Raw genomic sequence first — 27,748 nt, 5'->3', positions numbered from 1 at the left:
AACAGCAGTATACATCAACTAAAAGTTTCAAAAAATGTTTTATTTACACTAAACATCAGGTCTGGGTACCTTTTAAAAATTTGGCTCTAGAATCAGACTGTCATTTCTAATAGATCTGACCTTTTCTTCAGATAAATAAGCATTATTTTCTGTTCAGGCCCAAGGAAAGACAAATGAAAGGTAAAGAAAATAAAGGGAATATATATATATATATAAGGCAAACATTTCTCCTTCTTTGCATTCTATATTATTATTTAATTAAATTGTGGCCTTTGTTATTATAAATGTAATGATTCATTAAACTATATTATGTAATATATTTTGACTATTATGACTGAATTTTTATAATAGAATACTATGCTGTGTGTTCATATCCCCTTATATAAATTTTTCAAATAACAAGAAAATATAGGAAAACTGGATGTCAGAAAGGCACAGGCAACAAAACTGATTTATTTTAAGTATATGAAGATAGGTGAACAGATATAATTAACCTTCCACAATATTTTTACTGTTGTGAATTTTTTATTGTATTACAGTATCCTTAAAATAAATGGCTCAAAATTTAGCTTCCTTTGCTGCAGAAGCTATTTTAAAGTGGGATAGTATTCATTAAGCATTAATTAAAGAACAGCAGGATAATTAGTGGAATCATCAATATTACAAGAAACATTAGATTGCTCCAGAAGGGGGTAATTTAAGTAAAAATGGTTTAAATTTTCTCAGGGAGTTCTGCTGATGGATTAAGAAAACAAAACAAAAGGAAGCAAAACTCCACTCAGGGGATCTAAACTGTAAATCATCATTTGGAAATGGCTACTTTTGTATTTATTTTGTGAAGGAAAAATAATAGGGCTTAATTAGGCTCTGCAACTCCCTAAAGGTACAGATGTAATAGCCAGTTTCTGAGAAGGCAAAAGTCTTCTACTTCTCATAAAAAGGAAATATTCTGTCATTAGTCCTCTGTGGCTCTGATTAATATCTCACAGTGGGTTTGAAATCACTCTCTGTTCCCTGGCAAGCTTTACACTCAAGGTGTGAATTAGTAACAACCATCCTATTTGAAAGTTAGCCATTGCTTGGGGTTCTCGATCAGTATCTTATCAAGTGCACCCTCAGTTATCCCCCTCAGCAACATTTTAGGGACAATGTTGGTGAGGATATGGGAATAGCCGTGACCTCCATATTTCATCAGCCGATTCTTCGTATGTATGTCATGTGCCATCAGAATTCGATCCTCGTAGCCCTCATCCACCAGAAGTCGCACCCTGTGAAAAAATGGTAATTCATTATATGGCACTGGTTTCATGTTTACAACATTCAGAATGCTTTAAACTTTTTCCTACTCATAAACCTATTGTGTTGTCATAAAGATACCATCTTCCGTTGCGAAGACACCCTTAATAAATATTGCGTGGTGATGCTAAAGATATTATCCTGTCGTACTAGGAAGAGGATCTTTATTCCATGCACACAGAAATTCCTAGCCTGTGATATTTATGATGATGCCTGGCAAGCCTGCATTAAAGATAGCTTCTAATCAGATGTGCCAGTTTGAATAAATGGCCACTTTAGCATTTCATTAAATAACTTTATCCTGAATTTGTATCCAGCTCTCTATTCTAAAATACCTCACTTAGTGAACCATTCTTCAGATCTCAGTCTCTCTGTCTCTCCTATTTTTGTTTTCTAGCAAGTAAAATCAATGACTATTTGGGACTAAAATAGCAAAATGATAGGAATTTTCGTACAAGTAAAACATTCTGAAACTAAAATTGGTTTTAAAATGAAGGGCATGTGATGCAGTAGACATCTTTAAAAAATATTTATTTATGTTATTATTTATTTGGCTGCACTGGGTCTTAATTGTAGCATGCAGGATCTTTAGTTGTGGCATGGGGGATCTAGTTTCCTGACCAGGGATCAAACCTGGGCCTCCTGCATTGGGAACACGGAGTCTTAGCCACTGGACCAGGGAAATCCCTTGGTTGTCATTTTTCTAAATTAATTTTATTGAAGTAGAGTTGATTTACAATTTGTGTTACAATTTGTGTTCATTTCTGCTGTGTAGCAAAGTGACTCCATTATACATATATATTCTTTTTCACATTCTTTTCCATGATGGTTTATCACAGGATATTGAGTATAGTTCCCTGTGTTACACAACAGACTTTGTTTCTCCATCCTGTTTCTAAAAGGTTGCATATCTGCTAATCCCAAACTCCCAGTCCTCCCCTGCCCCAACTCCCCTCTCCTTGGCAGCCACAAGTCTGTTCTCTATGTCTGTGAGTCTGTTTCTGTTTCGTAGCTATAGTTCATTCGTGTCATATTTTAGATCAATCATCATTTTTAAAAGGTCAGTTTCCGTCCCTCTGCGTTAGTCCTTTTGAAGCTGATGGGTATTTTGACTTAGTAGTAGTGTGGGAGCGTTGGCTTAAATTGACCAATAAAAATTTACTGTCTTCCTTCTCTGTCGATGAGATTGCTATAAATAATGAACTGTTCCTTTAAATTTATAGTCAGTGAACTATAGACCAGCTTCCTGCCTATTGTCTAAACATCTAATCCTGTTTGCTTTGTTAAGTGCTATAATCCTTAGTGTGAGCCAGTCCCCTCATGACAGCCACCATCTGTGAATGTCTGGACTCTGTGCGGTGACTTCCATGGGTCTCTGATGGCAGGACATGCAGCTTCGAGACCCTGGCTGTTCTCTGACCTTTTCAATATTATCTTGTTGGCTCCTAAATTCCCCAATGGATCTAGACAGATGGGCAGCACTTTCCTCCAAGGGCTAATTATTTGAAAGGTATCCTTTTTGCTTCAATAGTACTTCTTGGGATTCTAGTACATGAGTCATATTTAATAAATACTGCAGTAAGCAAAGGGCTTCCCTGATGGCTCAGTGGTAAAGAATCTGCCTGCTAGTACAGAAGATGGGGGTTTGATCCCTGGTCTCAGAAGATCCCCTGGAGAAGGAGATGGCAGCCCACTTTAGTATTCTTGCTTGGAAAATCCCATGGCTCCATGCCAGGAGCCTGGCAGGCTAGAGTCCATTGGGTCTCAAAAGAGTCAGACATGACTTAACAACTAAACAACAACCACAGTAAGCAACATGTGGGTCACCACAACAACACACTTGAACACAAAGCTTTGCCTTCTGAGAATGTGCATTTTATTTTATTCTTATTAATTTTTATTGAAGTATAGTAGCTTTACAATGCTGTGTTAGTTTCTGCTGTACAGCAAAGTGAATCAGCCACATGTATACCTATTCCCCCTTTTTTGGATTTCCTTCCCATTTAGGTCACCACAGAGCTTTCAGTATGGTTCCCTGAGCTATACTGTAGGTTCTCATTAGTTACTTATTCTATATGAGAACATACATTTTAAAACAAATTATACTTAAAGGGATGCCAGAAAAGAGCCAACCTGGGTGTTTCATCTAGAAATCTTCAGTCATACCACATGTACCCCAAGTGTGTCCTAAAAATACTTGGAGTGTTATCTGTGCCACCATCATTATTTGCTTTATATTTTTATTGAAGGATAGTTGATGTACAATAGTATGTAAGTTACAGGTATACAGTACAGTGATTCACAAGTTTTAAAGGTTATACTCTGTGTATAGTTACTATAAAATATTGACTGTATTCCCTACATTGTACAACATATCCTTGTAGCTTATTTTATAGATAATATTTGTACCTCTTAATCCCCCACCTCTGTATTCCATGTACCCTTACCTCCCCCTATATAGGGGTAGGACGTTGGTTTGTCGGTCTTTAAAATTTGTATAATGTCCAAACATTCTGATCTAAAGTTGCTTTTGGAACAACCTCTCTTTAAGGGAATTATCTAAGCCAGCTATATCATCATTTATGAAGGAAGAGAAATATTTCACTGATACATGCATAATGCTGAAACTTAGGGTGACAAACCCTGATCCACAATTAAAAAGGAATTTCCCATTAAAGGAAATTTTAAGGTATACTTTCCCCCATGTATTTTCTGAGCGTTTCTCAACATTTTTGTTTCTTTTCCTTGTCCGTGAAAAAATGATATTACTACAGAGGCACATCATATAGATAAACAGGTACCTGTAAGAGGCCTGAGTCATATCCTGGAACACAAAGTTACTAAATTTTACAGTTGCAAGGAAAGATACTTATTTCAAAATGGGAACCGTTAGAACTCAGTAAGTCAAGAAACTGAAGACTAGTTATCTCATGAGAAAGAGAATGTTCTGGTTCTAGAAGCATAATTTTATCTTGACTATCAAGAAAACTGCCTAGTTGCTCCTAAAATAAGGGATCATCTCACATGCTGTGCCATTGTGTAGAAAAACAGTAGTTAGAGAGAGGCTGCCAGAAGGAAGGAACCACTACAGATGAGAAGACAAAAAATCACAGTAATTATAGAAATACAAATGAGTTAGTGTTTTGCAAACAAATATTAGAGAGAGACTACAAAGTGTGAAAAGGCAGAGATATAATAAGATTTGAGAAATGGAGCAGAAGATTGAAAACAGGTGTTAGACACAGAATTTCTGGTGCTGAAAACCAGAGGTAGGCAGAAGCATGCTTCTCTGTTCACTTCAAAGCTTTACGATTCCTGAAGCTCAGAGAAGGACTGCTGATGAGTGATGAAAACCAAGAACCCAAGAGGTGGGGACAAGGGAATAAACTAGGGTGTACACAACCCAGAAGTTCATTTAATAATCACCATGAGCTGTACTGGAGTCCAGTGACTCAATGCATGGCTTTTTTAAAAATTAATTTTTGGTGGAATATAATTGCTTTACAATGTCTTAATTTCTACTGTACAGCAAAGCAAATCAGCCATACATGTACATTTATCCCCTCTTTTTTGGACTTCCTTCCCATTTAGGTCACCACAGAGTGCTGGGTAGAGTTCCATGTGCTATACAGTAGGGTCTCATTATCTATTTTATGCATAGTAGTGTATGTACGTCAATCTCAATCTCCCACTTCATGCCATCCTCCCTTTCCCCCTTGGTGTTCATACATTTGTTCTCTACATCTGTGTCTCTACTTCTGCTTTAAAAATAGGATTATCAATACCATTTTTCTAGATTTCACATGTATGTGTTAAAACATGACATTTGTTTTTCTGACTTACTTCACTCTGTATGATTTATAATTTACAAAAGATTAAAGATACATACATACACAGACACCCAGATATACACAAACACAGATGTGTATATATACGTAAAATTTTTATGTAGTTCCATACATCTAGAATGTTTACATTTGGCACAGTGAAAGCTCATATCTCCATCGATCTCCCTCTAGGGATCCCCTCTTTTATTCCAGAAAGTCTAGGAGCCTTATGCAAAGCATAGGGGTATACAAAAGATACACCTCACTGCCACAAGGGGGCGTAGAGGAAGGAAGCGAACCCTGGGAGCAAGCTTCCTATTTCCAAGACGAATTGTAAAATATGTGTTTAGGGCATTCATGAGGAAGTCATGATTTTGAGATCATGAAAGATGAGAAAGATCTACCACACAGGCTCATCTTAAATTCCAGAGAATATTCACCTCTGAGTATGGTTCAAGCTAGTACAGTTTGCCAATACTGAATGGTACTCCTGGGCAAGTAAATTTAAATTATAAAACAAACAAACAATAAATCTGTTAAAGAATTGGTTTGAGTAGTTGAAAAAAAAAGACCTAGTGATCCTAGTCAGGGCAGTCAAGGCAATTTAAAGATGTAGGGTGAGTGTCTCATATTTTTGTAACTACTGTGACATTGCTCGACTATCTTTCTCTAATGATATTCAACTGGAAGTTATTTTAATTAATGAGCGCATCAAGGAGGTATGTTAGTTCACGGGACAGCAGAAGACATACATGTAAAGATAAACTGCCCAGGGGAAAGCCCCTAAAGCTGTTAGACCTTCCCCATACCCCAGTGTACATATGTACCTATGGGCATAGTAGTACATGTGCTGCTCAAGCCTCACATTTTCTGGACATCACTTCTTTATTCCAGTTTGGCTTACTCCCATTCCAACGAGTTTTCTCTCTGTTCTGCGTTTGTCATCGTGGAGAACTACTTCTCCTCAACCTTCTGTTTTCCACCCTGACCACGAGTTGCATCTTTCTACTTTTTTGCTCACCCTCTTCCACATTCTGTATTCACTCCATTAAAGCATCCAGGGATTTACCCCTGCTATGTTGCTGCTAGATATCTCTCCATCTCTCTCGATACTTTCTTCCCTCCAGCTTGGACCTCATGACCCTCATCTCAACCCTGCCCTTGTCCCCCTTGGATATCAAGCACGTTCTTCAGACAGAATCCCAACCTTCTCTCTGTTTACATCTATTACTTGTACTCACAAAACTTTTTTGGCCCTACTACCAAAACACAAAACATTTTTTTAGGAAAATAACCACCAAATCATGCAGCTTGGTGCTAATAGACAGTCATGCAGTAATGATCTCTGGCCTCCACTTGGTCTTCCATACAAGATGTCCTGAGTCAGTATCTCTCTCAGTCACTCTCCATCCACTCCCAGCCTTCACCCTCCTATACAAGGTCCTGCCCTGAATCTATTCCTTCCTTCACAGGAGACGACCATGTCTCTTTCATAGGCACTTTCAGGATCAAATGGGACCATCTGTCCTCAGTGTTCTGTTCCTTTCACCAAGACATTGATCTGCACTCATTCAATCACCTGCCTCGCCTCCTCTCATTTCTATGGAAATAGCATACCTCCTTTTATTAAAAAAAAAATTGGTTTATTTTTAATTGAAGGATAATTGCTTTACAATGTTGTGTTGGTTTCTGCCATGCATCAACATGAATCAGCCATTACTATGGCTGATTTAACCAACCTTCTATTTGCTGCCCCAAATCTCTTTGTCTCCTCAGGAGTCTTGCTCTATATTTCTTATCTGTCCAGATTTTTTCAAGTTAACATTGATTGATCACTTCCATAGTATACCCCAGATACTCAGCTAAAAACTGCATACTTTATTTCATATAAATTCTATAACAACCCTATAGAATAAGCACCAGGTCCCTGGATTCATTCTCTCGGTCTCCTAACAAAACCTTTCTTTGGCCCTGTCTGGTCTTCTTCTTTTTTTTCATATTTATCTACTTATCTATTTGACTGTGCCGGGTCTTAGTTGCAACATGTGGGATCTAGTTCTCCGACCAGCAGTTGAACTGGGCCCTCTGCATTGACAGCGTGCAGTCTTAGACACTGGACCGCTAGGGAAGTCCCCTGTCTGGTCTTCTAGCTGTAGCCCTACAACCCTCCTTCACTTTACGACCAAGTTTCTTGAAAGAGTAGCCTCCATATTCTCTGTCCTCTTCCTCACCTTCTAGTCTTTCCTCAAGCCTTTTCTGCTAAGGCTGCACTTACTGACTGTGAAATGAAAACTTCCTGACGGTGAAATCCAATGGATACTTTTCCGTCCTTATCTCTCTTGGTATCTGCCGATTGGTACGAGGGTTCGAGTCCTTCTGCTTTAAGTATCCTTCTCCACCAACTTCCATAACAATGCATTTCCCTGATATTCTTAACGCTTTGAAGATTTCTCAACCAGTCCTTGAGGGACTGTTTCTGAGTTCATCCCTTAAATGTGGGTGGTCACCAGGGTTCTGTCCTCATTTGCTTCTTGGAGTGGTCTCATTCATTCCCACGCTACTGACTGTCACACGCAAACCAACAATGTCGAGCTGCATGTCCAAGTCTCTGTCCTGAGCTTCATACCCTTTCCCCATGGCCCCAGGGGGTAGCAACACTATATTCCCAAACTAAAGTCATCCTGCCGATCCCAAATCTGTTTCACCTCCCAGGTTCCCTAACTTGCTGCATTCATTCTTCATATCACCAGGTAACCACGGCAAACCAGGTGACCAGCTAGTCTTGACTCTCAAAAATTTCCACTTGAGTGCAGAGAATGACTTGTACAATTATTTGCTTTCCCTCACAAATATTGAAAAATTTTGAGAGGTTGGACTTTATATAATGTTTGACCTGATAGCCTTTCAGTTGCTACTACCTCTTTAGTGAATATTTTTAATAAAAATTTCAAAAATTCATTGCAGGAGGTTAGAACTTTGGTGTGATCAACCTGAGAAAGAAACAGCTTACTTCATTAGGAATAAAAACAGGGAAATGTCTTTTGTTTTTTTTACGGTCAGAGCAGAGATTGAGTATTATCTGTGTTTCTTATCAGCTGCCCATCTGCACTGAACTTCTAAGGCTCTGCTAAGCTTTTTCCTACTTAGGTTGACTCATTTTCTCCTTGAAATAATATATAGAGATTTGCCTTCCTGAAACAGCATTGATATATTTTCCCTTGCAAGTCTCTGGTTCTGCCTGCTTATTGTTTTCTGAATCTTTACTAATTCCCACCCAGATATGAAAATCCGGAAGAAATGGTAAAAGGAAATGCTGTGAGAGATTTCATCATATTTACCTTTTAATTCTTTTATTATCATTGGGCATGTCAATATCTGGGTTGAACTGATAATGAAAAAGTTCAGTACCAAAGAGATCATATTCCAAGTAACAGCCAAGTTGAGCAAACTCCAGTAGTTCCTTCTTATCAAGGATAGTCCTAGAGACAAGAAGACAGACATATTGTTACTATCAAGGCCATGTTTTCCACACATACAGATTAAAAGTGTTAAGCACATTATGTACTGGAATATAGTTGAAATCAAGTAAAAGAATTTTGGAGTTGGCTTTTAGGATGTGACTATAAAATATTAAGTTCAATTGTTACTAGAAATTAGAAAAAGTGAAGTAAAAGTGCTAGTTGCTCAGTTGTGTCCACTCTTTGTGACCCGATGGAATGTGACCACCAGGCTCCTCTGTCGGTGAAATTCTCCAGGCAAGAATACTGGAGTGGGTTGCCATTCCCTTCTCCAGGTGATCTTCCCAACCCAGGGATTGAATTTGGGTCTCCTGCATTGCAGGCAGTTTTTTTGTTTTTTGTTTTTTCCCCACTGTCTGAGCCACCAGGGAAGCCCAGAAATTAGGGAACATTCTCATCCAAAAGGGAGTTTTCTCATCTCAAGGACTTCAAAACTATAGACATTTTAATTATGCTGCCATCTCAAAAACAATGTAATTCTTTTCCAGAATTGTCTTCAGGGTAGGCTCTATATTCTTTTGAAAATCCTTAGTGGGACTGATGTGAACTATGGAAACTATCAAAAAGGAAATTTGGCCAGAACTGGAGAATTAGGTGAATAATACTGATCTGGATAAAACATGAAGCCAAGATAAGGCAACAGGGTGATTTTCTTGTGATGATCATATAAGTGGTTCTAAAATTAATCCCAAAGACTATGTGAATATCAGTGCATTTTTTTTAAAGGGGCAATGCTCCTATAGATATTTATGTTCTGGTGTGTTTATTTTTTAAATAGAATTTATTATTTTATGCTAATTTTATGGGTATCCTCTCACTTCAGTAGAGATCATAGCAAAAATATCACTCTTTGTAAGACTATGTAAATGAATAGAAAAGGAGAAAAATATAGGATAAGTGCAGGCTTCAGACAGAAGAGTCAAGTCTGGAACAAGAGTAGATTATCTCAAGAAATTTAAACTCTAACAGATAAAAAGGATACATAAAGTTAACCCCTAGAATGCAAAAGTAGGAAGTCAAGAGATACCTGGAGTAACAGGCAAATTTGGCCTTGGAGTACAGAATGAAGCAGGGCAAAGGCTAATAGAGTTTTGCCAAGAGAATGCACTGCTCATTGCAAACACCCTCTTCCAACAACACAAGAGAAGACTCTACACATGGACATCACCAGATGGTCAATACCAAAATCAGATTGATTATATTCTTTGTGGCCAAAGATGGAGAAGCTCTATACAGTCAGCAAAAACAAGACCGGGAGCAGACTGTGGCTCAGATCATGAATTCCTTATTGACAAATTCAGACTTAAATTGAAGAAAATAGGGAAAACCACTAGACCATTCAGGTATTACCTAAATCAAATCCCTTATGATTATACAGTGGAAGTGACAAACAGATTCAAGAGATTAGATCTGATAGATAGAGTGCCTGAAGAACTATGGACAGAAGTTCATGACATTGTACAGGAGGCAGTGATCAAGACAATCTCCAAGAAAAAGAAATGCAAAAAGTCAAAGTGGTTGTCTGAGGAGGCCTTACAAAAAGCTGAGAAAAGAAGAGAAGCTAAAAGCAAAGGAGAAAAGGAAAGATATATCCATCTGAACGCAGAATTCCAAAGAATAGCAAGGAGAGAAAAGAATGCCTTCCTCAGTGATCAGTGCAAAGAAAGAGAGGAAAACAATAGAATGGGAAAGACTAGAGACCTCTTCAAGAAAATTAGAGATACCAAAGGAACATTTCATGCAAACATGGGCAAAATAAAGGACAGAAATGGTATGGACCTAACAGAAGCAGAAGATATTAAGAAGAGGTAGCAAGAATACACAGAAAAACTATACAAAAAAGATCTTTATGACCCAGATAACCACGAAGGTTTGATCACTCACCTAGAGCCAGGCATCCTGGAACGCGAAGTCAAGTGGGCCTTAGGAATTATCACTACAAACAAAGCTAGTGGAGGTGACAGAATGCCAGTTGAGTTATTTCAAATCCTAAAAGATGATGCTGTGAAAGTGCTGCACTCAATATGCCAGCAAATTGGGAAAACTCAATAGTGGCCACGGGACTGGAAAAGGTCAGTTTTCATTCCAATCCCAAAGAAAGGCAATGCCAAAGAGTGTTCAAACTACCACATAATTGTACTCATCTCACACGCTAGCAAAGTAATGCTCAAAATTCTCCAAGCCAGGCTTCAATAGTACATGAACCATGAACTTCCAGATGCTCAAACTGGATTTAGAAAGGCAGAGGAACCAGAGATCAAATTGCCAACATCCTTTGGATCATCAAAAAAGCAAGAGTTCCAGGAAAACATCTGTTTTATTGACTATGCCAAAGCCTTTGACTGTGTGGATCACAACAAACTTTGGAAAATTCTGAAAGAGATGGGAATACCAGACCACCTGATCTGCCTCCTGAGAAATCGGTATGCAGGTCAAGAAGCATCAGTTAGAACTGGACATGGAACAACAGACTGGTTTCAAATTGGGAAAGGAGTAGGTCAAGGCTGCATATTATCACCCTGCTTATTTAACTTATATGCAGAGTACATCATGCAAAATGCCAGGCTGGATGAAGCATAAGCTGGAGTCAAGATTGCCAAGAGAAATATCAACCTCAGATATGCAGATGTCACCATCCTTATGGCAGAAAGCGAAGAAGAACTAAAGAGCCTCTTGATGAAAGTGAAAGAAGAGAGTGAAAAAGTGAGCTTAAAACTCAACATTCAGAAAACTAAGATCATGGCATCTGGTCCCATCACTTCATGGGAAATAGATGGGGAAACAGTGGAAACAGTGACAGACTTTATCTTTTTGGGCTCCAAAATCACTGCAGATGGTGATTCCACTCATGAAATTAAAAGACGCTTGCTCCTTGGAAGAAAAGCTATGACCAACCTCAACAGCATATTAAAAAGCAGAGACATTACTTCTCCGACAAAGGTCCGTAGTCTAGTGAAAGCTATGGTATTTCCGGTAGTCCTGTACGGATGTGAGAGTTGGACTATAAAGAAAACTGAGCGCCGAAGAATTGATGCTTTTGAATTGTGGTGTTGGAGAAGACTCCTGAGAGTCCCTTGGACAGCAAGGAGATCCAACCAGTCCATCCTAAAAGAAATCAGTCCTGAATATTCATTGTAAAGACTGACGCTGAAGCTGAAACTGCAATACTTTGGCCACCTCATGCGAAGAACTGACTTATTGGAAAAGACCCTGATGCTGGGAAAGATTGAATGTGGGAGGAGAAGGGGACGACAAAGGGGACGAAATGGTTGGATGGCATCACTGACTCGATGGACATGAGTTTGAGTAAGCTCCGGGAATTGGTGATGGACAGGGAAGCCTGGCGTGCTGCAGTCTATGGGGTCACAAAGAGTTGGACACGACTGAGCGACTGAACTGAGCTGAAAGTTAACCCCTAAAGTATCACTGTAGAGATTCAAAAACAGAAAGAAACAGAAAAAGGAAGAGAGAAAGGAAGGAAGGAAAGAAGGGATGGAGGGAAGAAGGATGAAGAAAGGAAGGATCCTACCCGGAGACCATATGGAAAAAATAAGAAGGAAAAATAAGCCTCATTAAATATTGTGTGAAGGGAGTTATGAAAAAAGAAGAGATTGTTCAGGATCCAAAGCTGGCCTGGAGAAGAAGTGGAACATCAGATAATCATTGTCTTATTAGGCTTTTTTCCATTATGATATTCTATTACTTTGGCAACATCAGGATGCCAGGGTTAAAGCACTATTATATGTCTATAAATCTGCTTCTAAGAGGTCAGAAGTATTTTCAGAGCCTCTCTTCCAAACCCTAGGAGGACCAGTTAAGCCTCTGTGTCCATGAGTGAGAGGATTCTGCTGTCCCGGGCTGCTTCCTGGGATCTGGCTCTTGACTCTGATTCTGAGCAATCATACTGTAGCTGGTTCCTTTTTATTCTCTTTACCAATTTAGCATAACTTCTAGTTCATGATGTTGTTTTAGGCAGGAAGGCTAAAAAAACTCTTTCCTTTATACTATAAAATGCACATTAGTTTGGTGCCACCTTCTATTAATACTACTCCTTTTCTTTCTTCTTACCATGGAGACCATTTTTGCTTCCAAAATTACTCGGCTAAAAGAATATGTGTTTTTCTATGGTAAACATATTCTGTTTTCCCCGAAGAATCATGCTTAAAAATGAAATATACACAATTAACATAAGGGGGAAGAGATAAGTTTAGTATTTTTTTCCTTTTGAGGCAGTTCATTTGGTTTGTTAATTACCAATTGTTAATTACCAATATGGGCAAAATACCAGGGTGGGTCAGGGTGGCGAGTCAAGAAAAGCAATGGAGTTGCCCATAACAGGTTGGATCAGACTCTTATTTCTGATTGCAATGTCTTTTTGCTTCTTTAGGCCTAAATTCTTTGAGACTCAGTTTTCTAAGTATTTAAGTGATATAGTGAGTCTATATCCATGGTAAATGAAAAACTATAAGAAAATCTTTCAGTCTTAGTTCCAACTGAAAACAAAAGTAAATTTGCTTATCATCATCATAGGCAACAAGTATAAGAACTTACTATGCTTCTGGCACGGTGCTATGTGCTTTTTATTTATTATCTCACTTAATATTCTCTATAATCCCATCTGGTCTCGGGTTTATAGATGAGGAAACTGGGGCATAGAGATTAGATATGCAAGTTGATGTGCTGGAATGTAAATTCATTTCGAGGCGAGAATTTAGTTCCTTAATCATCATACTATGTGACATCTCCTATGGCTAAATAGTTTATCCTCAAAGGACATTTTCCAGAATTGCATTGACTTTGTATGTGCATCATGTTTTTTAATTTTTTTTTGGAAATGTAATTCCCTCCCCACTGTACCTTCAAACTGCACTTGAAAAATGAGAAATTTACTCCCCAAATAAGAAAGGATTATTTTGTGGAGGTCTTCATAATCACTGCATATAATAGACAGGATTTGACCATTATGTCATTCTGGATATTTCCAGTGATATGGTCAGAGAAGGAGAAGGAGCTCTATTAATCATGACTGTTACCTACTATCTTAGAACCTGAGGTTGCTCTAAGCCTCTCACAAATATTAAGGGTCACATATTAAGGGTCTTCTATGGTGAGGTCCTTTCTTCCAAAGTTCAGACTTGCATGTCTAATTGCCTGCTTGCCATCTCTACTTGGATGTCTAATAGACAACTCAGGTTTAACATGACTTGAACTAAACCCCTCATGTCCCACCCCAAACCAGCTGCTGCAGCACCTTCCCCTGTCTCAGTTGATAGCAACTGCATCCATCTACTGCTCGGACCAACAACCTTGGGGTTTTCTCCTCTTTCTTCCTGTAAAACCCTCTACATCTAGCCCATCAAATAGACTTATGGCTTGATTTTCAAAATATGACCAGAATCCAGATACGTCACAACCTCCCCTGCTGCTCTCCTGGTCGAAAACTCCATCATCTTTTGCAGGATCCCTGCAATAGATGAGCAAACACTCTCCTCGTTTCTCTTCCTTTGCTCTGTTGCTGTCTATTCAATTACAACCACCAAAGTCTGTCTTCACAACTAAGTCAGATCAGGTCTCTCTTCTGCTCACAACCCACCAACAGCTCCTCATTTTCCTCAAGAAAGAGCCAAGGCCTCACAGCGGCCCATGAGACCCTGCGTGATCCTCCCGTATGTGGTCTTCCAAAAGCTTTATCTCAGGGAGGGTTGGGGAATGCAGGCATCCAGATCTCCAGACATCAGTTACATATAAATCCTGCCTGGATTGTAAATGTCATCTGAAAAATGGCATGGTAAGTTTCTAGAGGAAGATGAACATGTTCAGTAAGATTCATGTACACGTGTAAGTGTCAAATGTAATCCCTGGGAATTAGAAAGAAGTGCAACTTGAGGGAAATGGTCCCTCTGTAAAACATTGTTAAAAATTTCACAGTAATGTATAGGAGAGAAGACTTCAGAAAAGAAGCAATTAGGCTCATGTTTTAGACATTGGGTAAATGAAGTTAAAAAAGGAGACAGACAAATTTGCTGTCATTAAAAAGCCAGGAGATATATATACACACACACACACACATATGTCTCTAGTCGCTAAGTTGCATCCGACTCTTTTGCAAATCCTGGACTATAGCCCACCAGACTCTTCTGTCCATGGGATTTCCCAGGCAAGAATACTGGAGTGGGTTGCCATTTCCTCCTCCAGGGGATTTCCCCGACCCAGGCATCTAACCTGAGTCTCCTGCATTTGCAGATGGTTTCTTTGCCACTGAGCCACCAGAGAAGCCTTGCACATACATATACACGCATATATTGAGTTGGCCAAAAAGTTCATTCCATAAGATGTTATGGAAAAAATCACAAACGAAGTTTTTGGCCAACCCAATATTATTATTAGTGACATTTGGTGATGTGACACAGCCTAGATAACTGAACATTAGTGTGAAGGCAACTAAGAAATGAGTTCACTTAAATTCTCCTTATTAAAGAAGGGAATGCAGTATAAAATCTATGGGAAAAAATAGTGTCAGTGGTCATACATACTTTTCAGAAGAGAGCCCTGGCCAAAAAAAAAAAAAAAAGTTTGGGATTAGATATTAATGAGGTGGTAGGATGGAGAAGCAGGAGAAGCAAGAAAATAAAACACTTAATAATCCTCAGGCATTTCAGATGGCCCCATATCATTTAATTCTTACAAAAACTACATGAGAAAAGTATGAGCATCCCATTTTATTTTTATTCTTTTTTGGCTTACACAATAGACATATATTGCTTTTTATAGTTTGGAGGCTGGAAATCCGAGATCAGGGTATCAGCATGGTCAGGTCTGGTGAGAGCTATCTTTCTGGCTTGCAGGCAGCCACATTCTCACAAGTTTTCTGGTGTCTCTTCTTAGAAGAGCATTAATCCCATCATGAGGGCCCCACCCTCAATGATTGTCCTCATTTTATAGATGAAGAGACTAAGTCTCAGAAAAGTTTGGGAGTCCTTAACTTCCAAAATGAAGAGCTGGTGAATAAGAGCAATTTGTATTCATCTTCAGATGTTCCGGTTTTACACCCCACTACTCCTTTTGTGATGAGAGCATCCACCCACTTCCGCTGCCACATTCCCTACGACAGCACTTGCCTATGGAGAACTACACCCCATCACAAAAGCATCTCACCCAGCATACAGAATGTCTAATAAGGTGACTTAACCACACTCAACTGACAGTCAGCTGGATGACTTCCAGGGACTGTCAAGGTGCTACTGAAGTTGCATTTATGCATGTGACTTTTTTTTCCACTTGGTGAAAGGATTGACCCCAGATGTCAAAATGGTACCAGGGAAAAATATACTCTGCTTGACGTCTTTCAGATGAGGCTTAAACAGAGGTCCTGCCTCTCCCAGTTACCAGTGATCTCATAGCACTTCTTATAAGAGCGAAGGTGTCAACCTCAGCCAGTTTTCCTCATTCCATATTCTATGTGTGTTAGTCGCTCAGTCGTGTCCTACTCTTTGTGACCCCATGGACTATAGCCCGCCAGGCTCCTCTGTCCCTGGGATTCTCCAGGCAAGAATACTGGAGTGGGTTGCCATATATTCTATTTCCATGAACAATTACATTCTTTCTTATTCCAGTCTTCCCCAGCCTTTGAGGTAAATATATCTTTCACCTCCTGCCCTAAATAGTGTGGTGATTGTGAGATGCAGAAGAGCTGCTGTGTTTCACACTGGAGAAAGTCCCTTCTTCAAGGTCAATAATGTTGCTGCTGCTGCTGCTAAGTCGCTTCAGCCGTGTCCGACTCTGTGTGACCCCATAGACGGCAGCCCACCAGGCTCCCCCGTCCCTGGGATTCTCCAGGCAAGAACACTGGAGTGGGTTGCCATTTCCTTCCCCAATGCATGAAAGTGAAAAGTGAAAGTGAAGTCGCTCAGTTGTGTCTGACTCTTAGCGACCCCATGGACTGCAGCCCGCCAGGCTCCTCTGTCCATGGGAGTTCCCAGGCAAGAGTACTGGAGTAGGGTGCCATTGCCTTCTCCCAATAATGTTGATCACAATGTTATCTGTAAAATACCCAGGAATTTCCCAAGAGGAAGATGAGATGTTCGTATCAAGTATTTATTCTTGTTATTTTTATTATATCATTTCTTCTGTTTGCGCCTCAACCAGTAAACAAATTCTCTCTTTATAAGGAACAGGCATACATTGATGACAAATATATCGCTATTAACTAAGAAAACAGTTCTCTAACACCATCTGGCTATCTTCATTTTCAGAATATGGTTATCACGTACGTACGTTTTTAAGGCCAGTACTGAAATGCAAGACGATTGATTCTGTTTTTCAAACCTCTTTATATTCTAGATCTTTATCCAAGAGCTGAGGGGTTTAGTTTAATGTCAAAATGCACTCTGAGTGGGAGCAAGGAAATCTGTGTGAAGTGATAATTTAGACAAGGGCCTGTGAGCTCTCTGGGAAGAAAGAACTAAGAAGCAGAGGAAAGGATATGATACGTGGGTGTGATCCAGATGATAACATTACTTAACATTTGTCTTGGGCTTTTCCAGTTTCAAAGAACTTGCAAATATATGATTTCATCTCATATATTCAAGCACACCTTCATGAATTAATTCAGCAAACATTTACTGTCTTGTACTCTTACCTACCCTGTGCTAGCTTTTGTGTTGGGAATACTCCTATGAATAAGAAATTTAAGCAACAGTTTCAAAGAACTGAAAGTCAGGGAAGGAAATACATATTTAAATTAATAATTAGTTAAATGTGTTGAAAGCTTTTTATAGTACAAATACATACAAAATATTGTGAAAGGATAATGAAAGAGGCAACTCATTTGAGTTGTCTTGAAGAAAACTATTCAGATGTAGGTTGGTGGGGTTCAAGTGTCAGATGAAGGATGGATAATCCAGAAGAACACCTATTGAGAGGTAAAAGAGCTTGTTGATTCTGGAAGATAAGACTGAATTTATCAGTGCTAACGTGCATGAGGGGAGATGCATCCATTTATCCATCCATTCATCCATCTAATAAATTGTTGATCATTTATTTACTATGATGTACGATCTGGGAAAACAAAGACAAATAATATGGAGTCCCGTCCTTCAAGAAGATCACTGTCCAATAGGGAAAATAGACATGGAAACAGATCATTGCTTTTCAGACCTGACTGAGTCTAAGAAAGTACTCCTAGGATCTGGGTTGACACAGCTGCTGCTGCTGCTGCTGCTAAGTCGCTTCAGTCGTGTCCGACTCTGTGTGACCCCATAGACGGCAGCCCACCAGGCTCCGCCGTCCCTAGGATTCTCCAGGCAAGAATACTGGAGTGGGTTGCCATTTCCTTCTCCAGTGCATGAAAGGGAAAAGTGAAAGTGAAGTTGCTCAGTCATGTCCAACTCTTAGCGACCCCATGGACTGTAGCCTACCAGGCTCCTCTGTCCATGGGATTTTCCAGGCAAGAGTACTGGAGTGGGGTGCCATTTCCTTCTCCCGGGTTGACACAGAGGAAATACCAAACACTGCTTGGCTCATTCAAGAAAGGCTTCATAGAGAAAAACATCTCTGATGAGATGTATATTGAAGAAAGGCTCTGCCTAGTAGATCAGAGAATATTGTATTCACATCAGAGGGATGAGGTCATGTGAGAAGCATGTAAGAACACTCAGCAGAGGTTACTCAAAATTGTGGTCAGTGTGGCTTTAGCCCAGCTTCTGCCTGTACATCTAGAAAGGATGGGAGATGAGTTGGAAAGATTGGTAGGGACCAAATGACCATGATGTTTGGATTTTGTGCTGCAGGTGACATGGAACTTCTGAAGAGTTGTAAATCAGGATGGAGATATGTAAAGCAGATTTGTGTTTGGGAAGATCCAAATGGTAGCAACATGGAGGCTAGATTAGGGAGCAAAACTAAGAGAGTGATTTCCTATTTAGACATTATTACAGTGGTTTAGGGGACAAATGAGGATCTGAATTAAGTTAACAACAGAAGAATGGATAGGAGGGGCTGTATTTGGAGATCTTAGTGGGGTAGACAGTTATTATTTTGTGGGAGTGCAAAGGGAAAGGGAGTTTAGACTAGCATCTGGACGAATCATGCTGTCATAGACCAGAACAGGGCAAAGAGGAAGAGTAAAGTGATGGGACTTGGTCCCCATTGTGACACAAGTGGAGAAGGAGAAACCAGGGCCTGCTGTGGGCAGTTCATTAGATGTTGGCATCATTAAATGCTACCAAGAGCATGGAAAGGGCAGGTTCTGAAGCTCATAATGAGCTGGTGAATGATGCTGCGTATTAACACAAATGCAGAAATGAAGAAACCAAAGCTTGGGTCTCTTAACTGATCAGGAATCCAGGAATTCTAGCTCCTAGGCTAGTACACTTTCCATTATATTGTGCAGTGACATTTTTGGAATTCATCAGCCATCCAACCTGTGATTTCCTGGGCCTGGAGGGTAAGCACCATGAGTGTTGGTCTATTTTGAGACTTGAGTTCAGAGCCTGACACATCCAGAAACACAGAATATATTCAGTGCCAAAACTTATGAACTTGACCAAGTAATTAAAATTTTCTTTAATTTAAAAATACAATAATAAGGGGATGCTTATAGACAACTGATTTATTTAAAACAATGTTGAATTTCAATGACTGATTATTATAAAAATTGTTTACCACGAAAGAAACTCCCCCCAAAATTCTGTCTTCCTCTTCACTGAATTTCTTTTCTTTTTTTTTTATTATTATTATTTTTTTTGTTATTTTATTTTTTTTAATAAATTTATTTATTTTAGTTTGGGGCTAATTACTTTACAATATTGTAGTGGTTTTTGCCATACATTGACATGAATCAGCCATGGGTTTACATGTGTTCCCCATCCTGAACCCCCCTCCCACCTCCCTCCCCATCCCATCCCTCTGGGTCATCCCATTGCCCCAGCCCTGAGCATTTGTCTCATGCCTTGAACCTGGAATGGTGTTCTGTTTCACATATGATAATATACATGTTTCAATGATATTGTCCCAGAACGTCCCACCCTCACCTTCTCCCTCAGAGTCCATAAGACTGTTCTATGCATCTCACTGAATTTCGTAATTTAAAACCAATGAATATTTGTGCAGATAGTACTGTGTGGCATTCTTTACAATTTTATGAGAGTTCTTCAACAGCTACTTAAAAGAATTATTAAACTCACCTAGAACTATTGATTTAATAACTTAAATAATTTTAAAAATATTTATAATATAATGTCTAAAAGAAATTAATATATAAATTACTATAATCTAATAAATTCATTGTTAATATAATTCTAAAACATTAGTCACATGTATTCCTATATTACTAGTGGCAGTTACACCCTAATTACAAAATCTGAAAAATTCTTAATTGATGAATTTCAATTAATTTATTTTTAATGTCAAAAACAGAAACTGAATAGAATGGTGTAAGTTTTAAATGTAAGACTATTCCCTCAACAATGCCTAAACATTGTCTATAGCCAGAAAGTATAATTTATTACTTCAAGTAAATATTTACCGGGAACTTTGGTTTCACACAAACTCAAAACCATCAATTCACATGGTGCATTCATATTAATATACTAGTTTTATTCACATACATGTAGGTATTTTAAAGATTCTTTTGTCTTTCTTTAGAGAATTCTTTTTGTGATAAAGGATTACTTTTATGCTTCTCAACTGTAGAGAGTAACTGGGAATGAAAAGCAATAGAGAAATAATTTATATTGCCATGTATTTATTTTACATATTCCCTATTATCTATATATTTGAACAAACATGATTCAATTGTCTGCTTGGGCCCATTAGCCTACAGAGATGCCTTAATGACATCATAGGAGAGAATGACGTCACATTTTCAATATTATGACATAAGCGTAAGCTTAAGAAAAAGGAACAGATGGCTGCAAGAGAGAAAAACCCTTGTTTAAATTACACTAAAACCAGAAGTTGGCTCTGAATTGCAAAATGTAATTAAAACTTCATTTTAAAATGCATTTCACAGTTTATCCACCCTAGGAAGAGCTTTTTACCATATGAACTTTGCAGCTGCCACAGAGCACAAAAGAGGTTGCGTTTTTCATGTAAAGCAATACATAGTTCATGGAATGATGGTATTGAGGAGAGTGAAGATAAATCTCATAGACATGGCAATCCTATTTGTTAAAATGTCACATTTCTTGGGAATGGTGTCAGAGTCATGAAAAATGGCTTTAGAAGAAAAAATTACTTGTGGGAGGTTTTGGTGGTTATAATGTGTTGGAAAGAAGACAGGACTAGTGTCTTCATTTGCTATTCACGTTGGGCTGATTTGCTCAAGTGTCTGTGTTAAAGAGTGCAGTTTGGGATAATTAACACATACCAATTACCAGCATAAGTTAATTAATTGCATTTTATTCAGCACTTTTAGGTATACTAAGTAGTTTTGCTCCATTTCAGTTTGTCCAATATTTGTCTGGATTTTCTATTTCTTTTTAAATAGGTCTTTTTACTTTACTTTTACTTTACTTCTTTTAAATAGTAAAAGGAAAACTATGACAAGCAATAACTGGGGAAATTTGCCTAACACTTTAAGGGTTAAAAAATAATTTTTCTTAACCCCTTTTGACAGATGAACAAAAGACTTGGAGGCTTCAGTGACTTGCTCAAGGTCACTCAGAAAGTAGGTGCTGTAGTCAGAGGTAGGATCAGACACTGTGTCCCCAGCACCCTCTCTTTCTCCATTGTCCCAGACAGGCATAGAATATGCACTGCATTCGTGAAGGGATAGCTGTGGCCAGTGTCACTACACAACATCACACTGAAATGTGCTCATGTTTTGTGTGTGTTTCTGTCTCACTGAGTACTCTCTACAAACCAATGTAGATTTCTTTAAAAATTTTACTGGGGTATAGTTGATTTACAATATTGTGTTAGTTTCTACTGTACAGCAAAGTGAATCAGGTATATATATAAATATATCCACTCTTTTTTAGATTCTTTTCCCATATAGGTCATTATATAATATTGAGTATCGTTCCCTGTACTATACACTAGGTTCTTTTTAGTTATCTATTTTATATATAGTTATATAGTAGTGTGTATATGTCAATCTCAATCTCCCAATTGATCCCTTCCCTCCTTTCGCCCCTGATAACCATAAATTTGATTTCTATGTCTGTGACTCCACTTCTATTTTGTAATAAAACAAATTTTTTTACCATTTTTTTAAGATTCCACATATAAGTGATATCATATGATATTTGTCTTTCTCTGAGACAGAGATTGTCTCTGTGTATGACAGTCTCTAGGTCCATCCATGTTGCTGCAAATGGCACTATTTTGTTCATTTTTATGGCTGAGTAATATTCCATTGTAAATATGTACCACATCTCCTTTATCCAGTCCTCTGTCAGTGGGTATCTAGGTTGCTTCCATGTCCTGGCTGTTGTAAATAGTGCTGCAGTGAACACTGGGATACATGTATCTTTTTGAATTATGATTTTTTTCATATATATGCCCAGGATTGGAATTTCTGGATCATATGGTAGCTTTATTTTTAGTTTTTTTAAGGAACCTCCATATTTTTCTCCATAATGGTTGTATCCATTTATATTCCCATCAACAGTGTAGGAGGTTTCCCTTTTCTCCGCACCCTTTCCAGCATTTGTTGTTTGAAGAGTTTTTTCCTTTTCTTTTTTAATTGGAGGATAATTGCTTTACAATGTTGTATTGGTTTCTGCTGTACAGCAATGCAAATCAGCCATATATATATATAATATTATATAATATATATATATTTACATACACTCCCTCTTGAGCCTCCCCCCCCATCTAGGTTATCACAGAGCACCACGCTGAGCTCCCTGTGTTATATAGCAGCTTCCTACTAGCTATCTATTTTACATATGATAGTGTATATATGGGGCTTCCTAGGTAGTTCAGCTGGTAAAGAATCTGCCTGCAATGAGGGAGACCTGGGTTCAATCCCTGGGTTGGGAAGATCCCCTAGAGGAGGGCATGGCAACCCACTCCAGTATTCCTGCCTGGAAAATTCCTATGGCTAGAGGAGCCTGGTGGGCTGCAGTCCATGGGTTGTGAAGAGTCTGACATGACTGAGTGACTAACCACAGCACAGTGTATATATGCGATGCTACTTTCTCAATTTGGCCTACCCTCTGCTTTCTTAGTTTGTCCTACCCCACTTGATAGCCTTTCTGATTGGTGTGAGGTGATCCCTCATTGTAGTTTTGATTTGAGTTTCTCTGATAAGTGGTGATGCTGAACATCTTTTCATGTCCCTCTTAGCCATCCATGAGTCTTCTTTGGAGAAGTGTCTATTTAGATCGTCTGTCCATTTTTGATTGGGTTTTTTTTTTTTTAATTGAGCTGCATTAGCTGTTTGTATATTTTGGAAATTAATCCCTTGTTGTTTGATTCATTTGCAACTATTTTCTCCCATTCTGCGGGCTGCAATGTAGATTCTTAAAATTTAACTGCAGAAATAACTAAGTTTATACAGTAGCCATGATGACATGTTTAAAAGCATCTAGTTTTTCTTATATGTTCCTATCATCTGCAATAGTAGTAACAGAAGAAATGTCAGTGGACATTAGGAAATGGGAAAGGAGCAGTGTCATTAGTAAATATTTGCTTTTAAAAATTCTCATGTGCTTATCAGGCCCTTACTTTGTTCCTGAATTAATTTCTTTTTTTACTTGTTTGTTTTTGGTTTTTTAAAAATATTTATTTATCTGACTGCATCGGGTCTCAGTTTTGGCACATGGGATCTTTGTTGCATCTTTGGGATCTTTCATTGTGGTGCACGGATTCTCTAGTTGTGGCACACGGGCTTAGTTGCCCTGCAGCATGTGGGATCTCAGTTCCCTGAAGAGGGATTGAACCTGTGTCCCCTGCATTGCAAGGTGGATTCTTAACCACTGGACTACCAGGAAAATGCCTGCATTTCTCACTCAGTAGTTAGATATGAGCCAATATGACTAAATAAGTTGTCTTTACTATATATAATGTGTAAAAAGTATATACTCTACAATGCATACTCATTCCTGTCCCCACATACTATACATTTCATACATAATGCATGCATCAGCATAGTCCTAACAATAAACTATTAAGAAATACAGCACTGTATGTAGAGAATTATAAATGTTATAAACCATTTCACGTGCAAAACATTCCAACTGTTTTTTTTAAGTATTTCCATTCTATTTACATATATTAAAATATTTTGGTCAGGTTTAAATTTGCTAAATTTCTGCCTGGAATTGTTTTTGAATGGGTTCACATTAATTCCCTAGTATTCATAGGAATTAAAAGGATACAGTTCCAAGGATACCAAATGATTATTTTGGGGTGGCTTTACAAAAACACCCTTAAGGTTGTTGCTGCTGCTGCTAAGTCGCTTCAGTCGTGTCCGACTCTGTGTGACCCCATAGATGGCAGCCCACTAGGCTCCTCTGTCCCTGGGATTCTCCAGGCAAGAGTACGGGAGTAGGTTGCCATTTCCTTCTCCAGTGCATGCATGCATGCTAAGTTGCTTCAGTCACGTCTGACTCTGTGTGATCCTATGGACAGCAGCCCACCAGGCTCCTCTGTCCACAGGATTCTCTAGGGAAGAATACTGGAGTGGGTTGCCATTTCCTTCTCCAACCCTTATGGTTAAGTCGCCATAATTATAGTGGAATACTCATGTTGAAGCCAGAAAGTGGATCTTGCTCCTTGCTACATCCTAGTGTCTGATATATGGTACTTAGACACTTAACAAATATTTGGTGAATGAAAGAATAGATGAAATTATTCTTCACTCCATTACTTCATCTAATTAAGAGCATGAAAAAATGTATCAAAATTGCATTCTTTAAAGAGGTGGGCAAATGTGGCATGAATAATCAGGGATAAAGAGAATAACATGTGTTGATAGTCCATCCCCTGTGTTCTGCCTTTTCTTTCAGAAACCCTCAGGTAAAATTCCTCTGCCTTCCATGGGGAGAAATTTTCAGAGAGATGTGCCGTGTTCCTGCACTTAATTATCATGGTGCCCCTAATCAAACTCTAGGCCCTGAGTTTCCATCAAAGCCCTCTGTTTTGTTAAATACATAATTAAGTAGAAAAAGACTGAGGCACAGCACCTGTATGTTGCCCTCCCAGGGGCTTGGAGTTTGATCAGCAAATAGCTAGTGCCCAAATACCTTCCAACCATGTCTCTCTACCCCACCTTCCTTGGTAATGAAAGAATTTTGTTGTCATAAAAATACATACAGCTACTTTATAGTCCATTGCAGATAAAACTTCCTTGGAGGCAGATGGCAACACGACTCTTCCTGGGTTGTCTTCTTCCATCACATATACCCTGTATTAGACCAGGCCCAGAGGCAGGGCTATGATGACATGCCACCTGAAAATGTGGCTGGAGTTTTAACAGATAGTCAAGTTTTAGTAAGTGATTAAAAGGCATAAAGCCTCTGTGGATTTAAAGCCCAGACAGCAACACGGAAGTGCTGGTGTTATTTTCTGACAAATGTTGACTTTGGGTGGCTGTAACTGTCAAGGGCACCCCCCTGCGATGTTCTCTAGGGTTACACCCGCTGCATTCCTGGGCACTTCCACGGGCCTGCATTTCCTAAAGAGAACAGATGGTTAGGGGAGGGGACTAGACACAGAAGCAGATTTATCTTGTCAGGCTGCTGTCTCCAGGCAAATGACCTGAAGCAGGTCACAAGTGGTCACGTGACAACAGTGTGGTTGAGAGTGTCCTAAGGTGATGGCCATTCATTAACCCTTCCCTCTCAGGGTCCCAACTGCTTCTTTTGGCTAGGCCTGTCACAGTTTTGTTGTTGTTGTTGTTGTTTTATGTGTACGTGCACATATTTGAAGATAAAATGCCTTATGTCTGAATGTGAGTGAAGAGTTACATATCTTCAAAAATATTTATTGCTTTAAGGGATTATGGACACCCTGAATTGTTTTATTTTTTATCATATATCATTTATTTACTTATATTTCCCTATCATTAAGTACTCTGACTCTGAATTAATTGTATTTTGTATTCTCAAATGATAGAAATCCTACCTTTAAAGAGAGGAATGAACAGTTTTACAGGGATTAAAAGCCTGTAAAAAGCTAGAAAGCCCTGTGTGCTAAAAAAGGGTCACAGGACAGAGCCAGCATCTTACCTTGCTACCGCAACCACAACAGCCTGTGGGTTCAGAACTTTCTCCTTTATGCCAAAAAATTTCTGTTGTTGTTTTCCTGGAAGCCTTGTTTTCAGGATTCTCTTCTTTTTGTGTCTGTTGTCTGTGCATTTTGTTACACGAAATACATGTCCTTTTGTGATGTGTCCCCATTATAGAAGCTGAAGTCCTTGCCCTTTCAATACAGATCAGACTGTGTGTGCAGCCCAGTGGACCTCGGAGAGTCTGTGAAAAGATGACCTAGTCAAACGTTAGCCTGGCAACTGTCTTGCTGTGAACACTCACATCAAAAAGCTAAAGTTGCTCTCCTCTGCCCCCCTGAATTTTTTATTCTGTTACTTTATTTGGTTTGTTTTTCCCAGTGCACTCCTTTTTGTGAGGCCATTTCCCCTAATTTGCCTGTGCTCTGAAATATTCATACTTATAGGTACAGTACTGTTTTTTTAGACACTGGAACTCTGAATCATCCCTGTATGGGTACAGAATGGGTGACTGTTCTAGGATTGGTCTCAGGATTTTCTAGGATGCTCTGAGTTTGGCTGATGTCAGGTCAAGCTCTACTTTCCATCCCAGGCCATTTTAAAAAGAAGCAATGAAATGGCAATCAATGAAACTAAGATAGTGTACCTTTATTGCTCAAAAGAAAATACATATACAAGTGTGTGTACACATATATGTGTACCTATACATGTTGATTTTATGAGCAAAAAATAAACAGATATACATACAGACATATATATGTATATATATATTTATATATATTTTGACTTAATAAAATATTTTTAAAGGCCCAATTTTATTTTATTTATTTATTTATTAAACCTTTTGTCTGCATGGCATGTAGGATCTTAATTCCCTGATTAGGGGTATAGTCTGATTTTGTGAACAGAGAAGTCCTACTGTTTTAGAAGTTAAGGTTTATCTCACAATTTCTAGTGAAAGGTTATGTTCTATTAAGACCAAGCATCATTTTCTAGGGCTTCCCTGATGGCTCAGTGGTAAAGAATCTGTCTGCCAATGCAGGAGACGCAACTTGAATTTCTGGCTTGGAGAAGGAAATGGCAACCCACTCTAGTATTCTTATCTGGGCAATCCCATGGACAGAAGAACCTGGTGGGCTATAGTCCATGGCATTACAAAGAGTCGGGCATGACTGAGCAACTGAGCAAACATCATTTTCTAACTTACTTACATGTCTAGCTATAAACGATAGTTAGAAAGATTCTTTAAGAATTAGCTGGAGCCAATTTAAGCAGTAGGGCAGGCTGAACATTCACAGGAAAACTTCCAAGCAGAGTACATGTAAAATAATGAATAAAATGAAAGGGGACAAAAGATCATATTTTAAAATGCCTGTCTAAGCTGGTAGGAAAGCAACGGACTTGCTTGGGGGAGCAGAAACAAAAGAGAGAGCAGAGAAATGAGGTGTAGGGGTGACCCATAGCTGCCATTTGCCCATCTGTTTTTTTATTGAGGTGTAATTGATGTATAATATTATGTAACTTTCTAGTGTACAACATGGTGATTCACAACTTTTAAAGCTTGTATTCCATTTATTAGTTATAAAATCTTGACTATATTCCCTGTGTTGTATAGAATATCATTGTGGCTTATTTATTTTATACATAGTAGTTTATACCTCTTAATCCCCTTCTGCTACCTTGTCCCTCCCCCTACCCTCTCCCCACTGGTAACCACTAGTCTGTTTTCTTTATCTGTGAGCTTATTTCTTTTTTGTTATATTCACTGGTTTGTTGTATTTTTTCAGATTCCACACATAAGTGATATCATATAGTGTTTGTCTTTCTCTAGCAGTATACTATCTATCCATGTAGTTGCAAATGGCAAAATTTCATTCTTTTTATGGCTGAGTAGTATTCCATTATATATAATGGAGTACCGTATATCACCT

General features: G+C 38.7%; 1 protein-coding gene across 3 annotated transcripts in view; it reads right to left on the bottom strand.

Moving 5' to 3' along the window:
- Positions 1–19: 19 nt before the first annotated feature.
- Positions 20–27,748, bottom strand: part of PTER (phosphotriesterase related) — a 74,400-nt gene continuing 46,671 nt past the window's right edge. For 2 of the 3 annotated variants that reach the window (XM_081553622.1, XM_081553623.1), the window contains 2 exons: positions 8,462–8,602; positions 20–1,268 (listed from right to left, as the gene is read on the bottom strand). In XM_081553622.1, the coding sequence (XP_081409748.1) occupies positions 1,058–1,268; positions 8,462–8,602 (352 nt within the window). In that variant the 3' untranslated portion in view covers positions 20–1,057. The remainder of the gene's footprint in view (positions 1,269–8,461; positions 8,603–27,748) is intronic. The other variant, XM_081553624.1, reaches the window with a different exon arrangement.

The sequence above is a fragment of the Giraffa tippelskirchi genome, chromosome 13 (assembly GCF_054371585.1).
Source record: "Giraffa tippelskirchi isolate mGirTip1 chromosome 13, T2T-mGirTip1v1.2.pri, whole genome shotgun sequence".
Taxonomy (NCBI): domain Eukaryota; kingdom Metazoa; phylum Chordata; class Mammalia; order Artiodactyla; family Giraffidae; genus Giraffa; species Giraffa tippelskirchi.
The sequence above is the reverse complement of the archived record's forward strand: the minus strand, read 5'-3'. Positions and strand labels throughout refer to the sequence as shown.